This window comes from Geospiza fortis, unplaced genomic scaffold (genome assembly GCF_000277835.1).
Source record: "Geospiza fortis unplaced genomic scaffold, GeoFor_1.0 scaffold104, whole genome shotgun sequence".
Classification (NCBI taxonomy): domain Eukaryota; kingdom Metazoa; phylum Chordata; class Aves; order Passeriformes; family Thraupidae; genus Geospiza; species Geospiza fortis.
The window spans coordinates 43,210-53,098 of NW_005054325.1; the positions used below are offsets into that span (position 1 = coordinate 43,210).

At 36.3% G+C, this 9,889-nt stretch overlaps 1 protein-coding gene across 1 annotated transcript in view; it reads right to left on the reverse strand.

Annotated features, from left to right (window-relative positions):
• Positions 1 to 4,030: 4,030 nt before the first annotated feature.
• SLC9A3 (solute carrier family 9 member A3) overlaps positions 4,031 to 9,889 on the reverse strand; it is a 50,109-nt gene continuing 44,250 nt past the window's right edge. The window contains 6 exon segments of the mRNA XM_005420948.1: positions 4,031 to 4,278; positions 5,669 to 5,782; positions 7,155 to 7,230; positions 7,803 to 7,979; positions 8,497 to 8,626; positions 9,221 to 9,336. Coding sequence (XP_005421005.1) covers positions 4,031 to 4,278; positions 5,669 to 5,782; positions 7,155 to 7,230; positions 7,803 to 7,979; positions 8,497 to 8,626; positions 9,221 to 9,336 — 861 coding nt within the window.

Below are 9,889 nucleotides of genomic sequence, written 5' to 3' on the forward strand. Positions count from 1 at the left end.
CTGAATTGGCTTTCACTGATGTCTCCATCTGTCTTCAAGGTGATGTAGATCTAGTTCATATGCAGTAAGTGTCTAGTGCAAACATAACTATCATTTGACAGGAAACCATATACAAAAATAAAGGACATTCCTAATACAAGTAGGTATATACATGCACAGTAGCCAAACTGCCTCTGTACAATACTTTGATCCATCAGCATCCTGAGTCTTTGTGGCACTTAAATCATGTGGCAAAATGCAGAACATCATCTGAGAGACCACTATCCTGATCAGCTATTGAAAGTGATACATAAATTAACAGGATAATCTAACAGTATTTGGAAGGTGTCTTCCAAAGCAGCAATAAAAATGACAAATATTTACACTTCTGTCTGAGTGAGGCTATTTAAAATAGAGCAGCTTAATTAAGAATATTAAATTATTTGCTTCTGACCACGAAAATTAAAATTCTGAGCTAATTCTGGATGTTCTTTCTTTCCAGTACTACCAAGTTGAGGGAGCGAAGGTGAAGGAAGGAAATGGCCCTCCTGGAGTACTTGATTAAATGCCAAGATTCCAGGACTTTCCTCTCCCTGGAAGGTTTTACATGAGAGTCAATATTCTACAATTACTCAGTGACAAAAATATTCAAGAGCAGGAAAATATTTTTCTGTAGCTTGCACTTATAAAAGGCACTGATCCATTTCAATCAGAGTTAACTTAGCAGGAAAGAGGCTAACCATTGGCTTCTTTTACTTTAATTTCATATAGTATAAATGCTTAAATTCCATTACTGAAGCAGCATATGCAGCCTATTCCTTTAAATGTATTTATGGCATAATGGCATAATAAACCATCTCCACGTCAAGAAACATCAAGGATTTATCATTTGAAAAGATTCTTGGTTAAGCCCTCCAAAAAGAATAGATTATTTGTAACAGTCTATGTGAAAAAATAACAAGGAGTCATAATTCCCTTTCGATATGCACCCTTTCGTTATGAATAAGAACTTAAAAATGTAAGTGCAGCAGAAAAGCTCAAGTGTTTCTGGCATCACAGGACCCCACTCCCTTTCCATCTGAAGCCATCCTAGAGCAGATCCTATGAAAACCCAATAGGTTTGCTCTCTATTTTTACAAAAGCCCTCTATTCATCTTCTGCTTTCAATTAAGTTCTGGTTCACAGCTGTGTTTCCTCCTGTTCCAAGGAATGTGGAGGGACATGGCAAGATGCTGGAAGAGATGCCAGCTTCTGAAGCTTCGGGTGATGCAGAGGTTTTGGTCTGTGGAAAGAACGTCGGCTTTGTACACGTCTGGCTGCAGCAGACCTGTAATTCCCTTCTATATCAAGCAACATTTTCTTCTCTTGGGGCTCCTTCATGTAAGAGTCTTCCAGCCCTTCAAACATAAGCAGAGTATTCTCTTCTTGAGAATTCTCTGATTTGAAGCTAACTTCAGAACAATAACCTGAGTTTACTGTCTCTTTGTTATTCATATCTGTACCCGATTCCCAGAAGAGATCAGGTACATTTGGGTCACACGAAGCAATGTACTCAGAGACAGCAGAAAGAGATATATTCCCTCTGTTTTCCAATGAGGAATAGTTTTGTGTCCAAGGCATTTGAAGACAAGAGGGGAAGAAGTGGAGGGGATTCACTGAAACACTTCCATTTTGGTTGAGTTGATCATCTGAAGAGGAGTATTCTGTCATTTCAACATCATGGTCCATATCACCTAGAAAGCATAATTAAATAGAAACATTTGTTTTCTATTTGTATACAGTTTATCTGTTAGTATGCTGGCTATTGGGCTTTGCTTTTGGCTATTTTTATGAAAGTCTTATGAATGTGGGTGGTTAAAGATTTTTTTTTCCTGAAGAACTCTACTGTGTATCCAATTCCATCTTGGACAACCTGAAGTGAGTTAATTAAACTTCTTATCCTTGCTGAATGTCAGGCAAAACTTAGTTCAGTGTTTAGAACAACTGCCTGTTTCAGATAGTTAGGAGATGGAGCCATCATCTGGTCACTAAGGTGTATCTTGAAACAGTCCTGATTCTCAGCAAAGAAATATTTCAGAAATTTTTGAAACAACCTGTTCTCTTTCAATCAAGTAGCAGAGGGTTTCACTCCAGGGAATCAATTTCTTATCCATCAGAACCTATGATCAGTTTTCTGTATACATTAGCTATGTAGAGAAACTTAACATTTCCACTCTTGGCTTCCAGTTTCCATTGTTTTTTAAAACCTTTTAATTGAAATTTTAGTATCGTTCTCCTATTGGGAGAATTTTGTTAAGGAGATCATTCAGAGGACTGTTTCAGACAGTAATCAAAGTGTATGCTTATTAGCTTGGGAAATCTAACTTTGCAAAACATTTACTAAGAAACACAGTAGTCAAAAATCCAGTGATTTTGACGTATCAAAGATACCCACAAATGAATTTACACACACCAGTTCCTAATAATAAAGTTAATTATAAATAAAGCAATTGAATGGAGGAAAAGAACAAAGGCTTGCAAGAATATGTTCTGCAGGTCATATGTCAGTATTCTGTGACTATGTTCTCGGTGGGGAAGAAAAAGTGAAGAGAATTTCAATGTGGATAAGTGTCAAGGTCAAATTTTCCTTTTGGAATGCTGCTCATTGTTCACACTTTTAATCAGGATATTGGACTGTAATTCACAGTCCTTTAACTAATCCAGTGTTTATTTTAAAACATCATTTAAAAAAATAAACAAAGATGCATCATTAAGAAACTCAGTACTGAAACCAAACATAGGCCCACAGGCCACTCCAGTAAAGAAAGTTAATTCCTCTAATTATCCTTGAACTAGCACGTCTTCTGAAGGGACAGAAGCCAGAACAGAAGAAAAATGGAACTACCTTTTCTACTTCTTCTTAAGAGGTGTGAAATTCTTCTTATGTCAAAATTAGCAGTATTCACACTTGGCCTGAGATGTTTGTCTGAACAAAGTTTCAGCAACCAGATACAGAATACTTTCAAGTCAGTTTTTTTGTTGATGCACACTAAGATACATATTTGTGACCATGGATTCCACAAAAGTGTATTCACGATGACACTGACTTTTGTGTTTCATTGCACAATCCCTGAAGTGCCCTGTGTTCTATTCAATTACATCTGAACTGTGGACCCGACCCACCTTGTTTGAAGCACTACCTGACTTGATTATAAAAATGAAAGCTGATTTTATGATGTGGAAAATTTCCACACAGCAGAAGTTAAAGGGCAACTGGGATATTAATTTAAACCCTGAGTCAATTTAATTTTAAGCCTCTAGCACATTAGAAGCAACAAGTTATTTGATGCATCAGAAAGCTAAGCCTTTTTCTAGTTTCAAAATAAGGTATGGATTAAGGTAAATTCACAGTTTAATGATAAAGCTCTAAATGAAATTTTGCTTCTCCACAATTACGTTGTGTAATTATCCCCACAAGGACAATATTATGCATTTTAGTAAATACAATTCCTTTTAAACCCCTTTCTTATGTAACTTAATGGTACATCAGTAGTGTCACTGAATAGTTGCACTGTAGCAGTGGGTCATTTTTTCTTCCTGGACACTGGATAAATAATCTGGAAAAATGTTCACAGCTGACTCAAGGCTTCTTAGCAACAGAGTAAAAAAATTTTATTCCTTTTAGGGAATTGTGTTACCAATTTTATCATCTAGGACTGATTAACTGGGAAACCTGAAGCCTCTTGAAAATGTATGCCCAATATTCTGGTACTTGGAATAGTATTTTCTTAGCATTTAAAATATTCAAGTGAAAACAAAGAGAATGACCCTTATCTGCTGTAAAAGTAGCAAGGCATTGGACTGCAAAGAGTTGAACAGCTCTTCTGCAGAAGGAAAATAGAGAAGTGTTTTGTTAATTAGGTGAGAGGGAAATAAAAGATGTTTAATTGTACAAAGAAATCAGGAAAGAAAGACATTTTCTGAAAGAAGAAAAAACGGAAGAATAAGTTTAGTTCTCAGGATTGATAAGAAGTCTGGTTAAAAAATAAAGGTGATACTATCTTTTAAAATATTACATATGTGTTGATTCTGGGGCAAAAGGTCTGGGTCGGTCCTCTGGGCCATCTGCTAGCAGGAAGGAATCTGTTGATTTATTGCTGAGCCGGATTGGAGTGAGCCGTTTGAAGTTGTCTGGAGAATATGGGATCTGCACTCGGGCCCTTTGTGAGGGTACCACAGTGTCTTCACCAGATAACCATGGTGAGAACTTCATGTAGATGCTTTGGTCATCATCAGCTGAAAATACTGGGTTATCAATTCCTAAAACAAAAAATTCATGAGTGACAAATGAAAGTAATCAAAATAATTTCTTCATAATACAGCAAGATGCTTTATAAAAGGAGAAAGGCTGTTGGAAAAAATGGGCTGATATGCTGGTATGTGTGTGACTAAGTCAATACACAGACCATTGCACACACAGATATCTTGGTTATAGCTAGACATATACTGGATTCCAATAAAGAGAAAAAAAATTGGTTGCCACATCAAATTTGCAATTTTGTTAGGGATATTTTGAGACAAAAAATAAAATCAATAAAAGAATTAATCAATCCACAAGTGTTGAGCAAGAGGAAGGAAAAAAATAGCACAGCATAAAATAACTGCAAAAAATTCAAATCAAATACATAAAAAATGTTTAAAAAACCCTGACTTGACCACTCCATAAACAGATGAGTGTGAAATAGCTATGGCAGGCCATGAAACAGTCAAAAGGAAGATACAGGAGCCTGTTCATACAGTTATCAAGTTTGACAACCTTTTACACAAACATTTTACATCTTACTATCCACTTATTTCTAGGTGTATTTATACATACTCAAACATAGAATTTGTCATGCATAAACTGCATTTAGGAGACAGTGTCATGCATAAACTGCATTTAAGGGCGTCTGCCACAAGAGTATGGACACAAGTGTTTTTCTTCACTGTAGGTACCAATTACACATGAAGAAAACAGTGGCATGCTGAAACACAGAAGGGCTAAAGAGAAATACCAAATTTTATAACTCTATAAATCATATGATATGGCTCCTATTATATATAGTTATAAGCTTCTAGTCTAATATTTTGGAGTCTCAAGGCTGGAAATCAAGAGCATTGACTGCTCCAGAAATGCTGCAATCTGCCCTTTTCAGTGACTTCTATAAGCCTGTAAGGATCTGATGCGATTGTGAACATAAAAGTAGAAATCTTGCCTGAAATAAGAAGAACAAAATTTATCACAACGAAGCTCCAATGCAAGTGAAAAACAATTCCAGAGGACTAGTATTGACTGGTCTTGTCAGGTAAGACAATTCTAATATAACATTTTCTGCTGCTAGAAATAATTAGTGGCTTTAAAAGTGGTTTAGGTAGTCATATTCCCAACTGCTGTCAGTTTCAAATGTGGTGCTCTCCATACCTCCAAATATCCAAAAATCTGTATGTTAACATTAATATTAAGCAAATGTATTTTCAGATTGAACACATAAAATCACTCAATCAAAAAAAAAAACAAACAAACAAACAAAAAAAAAAAAAAAAAAAAAAAAAAAAAAAACAAACAAAAAAAAAAAAAGCCCAAAAAACAGGCTAATTCATCAGCATTTCTAGTACATTTTGTTATATTTGAGGGGGGAAAAAAATCTTTGTAGGTAGTAAATATTTTTACCAGCAGGAGCATCTGTGAAATTTTGTTTAGTCACATTAGCCAGGAAATCAACTCCTTTGCCTAGATGCAAAGTCTCATAATCATTATTTTCTTCTGATTCAGAAAACTCCAAATCTAGGGGGAAAGAAAAAAATGCAACTTCATTAGAGATTTGTATCAGTTCTGATAGAAAATGCTATTTCCTGCTGGCTTGATGCTGTCATGGTTATTAAAAATACATCTTTAACAAGGATTTTCATCATGTGACACAGGTGAGCATTAGTATAATGACTAGTTTCAAACCTAAGGAGGTCATTGCTGCTTTTACTGCAATAGAATAAGTTTTGTAATAGCTGCTAAACCACTTGCTAAGTCTGCCTTCCAATTAAATTTTTTTGGTGTTAAGTAGATGATGACATCTCTATGCAGAGTTCTTTAATAAGACAATATTGAATGACCTACTAATGAGTATTCAGAAGGATCTTCCGAAGCAAAGTCGTTCTAGAATATTACACTTGGGGAGCCAACCTGTACTGCTTCTCTCAGTCAAACAAAAATAACACTCAGTAAAGAATTCAAAGGTACATAAGGAAAAATATATTTGCTTGGAGCTGCTGAGAAAAGATAAATCCCTCTCTATTTTTACTTGAGCTGGCTTTGAGATCAAGGAGTTATAGGCATAAACAGAGGAAAGAACACAAATCAAAGTTAGTCCAGCAGCTTTTAACCACATTTCAGTTTTGAAGTGACACATATAATTTAAAATTGTATAACAAACATGTTAGCAACCATTGAATCTGGCAATGCCTGACACCAGTGCCAAAAAAAAATGGCTAAAACAGGAAAGAATTTTGGGCTTTATATGCAAAATCAGCTTTTGCTAGGTATAGTCTTCAGGCTGATCAGCTTCCAATTACACTTCCAAGCCTGATCCATATGACAGATCTGTTCATGGAGGGTGAAGCAGTGCTGGAACTGACCTCTGACTACATGTTCCTTCCAAAGCCACGCCTTCCTTAAGTTATATCATGCTTGCTTAGCCTCAACTCTGATTCAGACCCTTCTAAAACAGTGGACTTTAACTCAGATGAGAATGCAATCTCAGCTACTGAATTTTACATGGCTGATATCTTATGTAGACGTATCCTGCTGTGATGAAAAAAAATTAGCAGCTCTGTGTACCTTATGCAAACAGAAGCTGAAATTTCATTTATATTGTAGCCACTGCATTGTTTTGTTTACAGAATATAAATGTCATACTTTTAAAATGTGAGCAAAAAGGCCAACTAAAATTTTGTTTGTCATCCAGATTCCTAAAAAACCAACTTCTAAACACTACATTTAATAAGCATAAAGCAGATCACCACTCCAAGTTCTGAGCTATGACTAGAAGTCCCTTTTTAATGCCAGATTTTCTATGGCATATCATGAAATCTTTTAGTGATGCTTTACTGGCAATGTAGCTGGTAAAATTCAGTTAATGGAATCAGTCTAAGTGTCTTTTTACCTTTTTCCTTCAAAGCAAAATCTTGTACTGGATTTTCTGAAGGAATGTTTCCATTTGGTATGACACTGCTATTTCTCTGAAAAGAAAGCAAAAAGTGACCAAAAATGCTAATGTCATCAGATAGCAATGGCAGTGATACCCTTTGAAATGACGAGTTCAGCAGAATAAGCCTAAAATATATTGTAATCTTTGTTTGAAGCTCAATGTGGATGCCACTAATTTCCCACCTGCACCTAAGTGTGTACAGACAGAGTATAAAAAGAAGCTTTGGCTCTTTTTATACTGTGTGTTCTCTCTTAGTTTCACACAAACTCGGTTGAATGCTCCATGCTATCCTGCTACCTCTATCCTGCAAAATCTCCCCACAGTGTAGTAGCATGGTTCAGGGTCTGTTGTTTTTCAAGTGAACAGAAATCTCTCACCCAGAAGAAGAGTCCCAAAGCATAGAGAAGTGCAGAATATGAGAAGAAGCCCCTTGAGTTACCTCCTAGTTTTATCTCTTCTTGCTTAGGTCCTCTAAATTCATTAAGTTCTATAGGACAGAGATAAGTCCAGGACATAGGATCCATCAGAGTCCTCTCTACCCTTCCCACCCATTAGTTTGTGTAACAGGTGGCTACATCTGGGTCCTTGTGAAAGTATTTTTACCCTTTTTTGGCCCCGGTCTCGTTTGTGGATTTTATTGAGCTTCTTGGAATGGTTTATTCCTAGTTTGGTACTCTTGAAAGATTCTAAGCGCTTCCTCATTGTCCTATGGAAAATCTCCTTGTCTTGTTTGTCATCTTCACTGTGCATGATCTCATGTCGACTGTACAGGTGTTTGTGCTGTGGCCAGGAAGGGAAGACAATATTCATTTACTGAGAAATACAGGTGAAAGCCCTGAATCAATGCATTCAATCAGTGTCACAAAAATGTAAACAACTCTGTAAGAAAAAGTGAACTAAAGATTAGCCTGAAGGCATCAATGAAACTCCCATTTTTCTTTTTTCTTCATGAAACAAGTCCAGGATTTTTAAGTGTGTAAGAGTGGACTGTCATTCAAAGTAAGCTTCTCCCCCGTAAAGTGTCTGAATCCCTTCAGTTGATGCACTTCATTTAATCCTGATCAGAACCTTTGCTGGACTCATTTCTGCATTCCACTGGCCCCAGTGATTTCAAAGGCACTAGCTCTTTTAAAATGCCATGTTCTTAAATGACAAATAACACAAAGAGCCTATCTTCCTCAAGGGTGCAGATTTTGCAGTGGGTTCTCTCCTTTTGAGTTTCACTCGCAAGTTTTGGTTCCTATTTCCTCTTAGTTTTAGATTGGAAAACAGTCCAATGCTAGCCTCTGGCTCTCACCTCCTGCCTGGGTTTATACAGGTACTGCTGTAGGGTGTGATGAGCGAGGGTGTCTTCTGTGTCCCGTATGCTTTTCCTTCTCTGCTCTAAAGCTTGCATGTCAAGGCAAACTGGTCCAGCTTTTTCTCTCCTGAAGAAAAAGACAAACAGTGGTTTTAAAATCAGTAATTGCTGAAAAGGAAGAAAAAACAGGAAGGTGAGGAATGAAAAGGAAAAAACAAGATGAAGTTAAAAAAAAAAGGGAAGAGTAAGAACTGGCTAAATGACAATGAGTAAAAACCTAATGGGAAATGTGAAAAGACCATTGGTTTTTGTCTTTCAGGGGGATGTGGCACTAATTAATTTCACAGTTTACATGACACATGGTCTGTTCAATAACAGATTGATCGAAAAAGTTAAGGAAGGGGCAATTTTTTTCCTTGCCTTTCTCCTTACTTTTTCTGGAGCAAACACAGAAATAACATTTAGCCCTATATATAACAGTATAAAGGCAAGTGAAACAACCCTAATGTGGATGTCTGCTTTATCTTACCAGCCTTACTGAAAAAAGCTGTGTGCAAAATATGACATTATAAATCCATATATACCCATTTTCTGTGGGAGAAAATATTAATTAAAGTTCAAAAAAATAGTGACTAAAGCCCCTGTAATGTGCATTTTTCAATTTTTTTAGCCATGTTTCGATTTCTTCTCATACACCACCCCATCAGTCCACATTACTTACAATAAATAAGAGACAGAGCTTTCCACAGTGCTTGGGAGTGGAGTGCTGAAATCCACATTTACCATGTTGTCTGTACTTGGAGAACGTATAAATGCCAGCGAACCTCTACGTTCTCCCTGGTCATGGAAAGAAACAAGACATATTTCAGCTGTAAAAACCTAGGACAAAATGCATATCAGAATACAGATAATTTGTGAGATTGTATTTATGCAAATGGCAAAGGAGGCATGGGAGGAGTTGTATTTAGGTAACAAATAAAAACCATTTTTAGGTTTTATGGTTTCTTTATGTTGAGCGACGTTATCTCAACAAACAAAGCAAAGAGAAAATCTACTCCACTCTTAGAAATTGATTTTGAAGAAGTGAATGATTTCATGTGCCTTAATAGATTTGCAATTTTACTTCGTACAATGCTGCAAGCCAAGAGCATAGGAACATACATAAGGATGTTTATGTTTCAACACACTACTAGTAGCATTTTCAAAGACACAACATTAAGTTTTCTGTTCTCTACCAGACTGGAAGCAGCAAATATTAAGTGGTGACAGAAGTCTACAAGACTATTAAAAAGAGCTTATGACATGACAAGATGAGATATTGAAGAGACGAGATTTTCTTTCAGTTTTAAAACTGTCACAGAAGTGACCTGCTGGAAAACTTCAGTTTTAT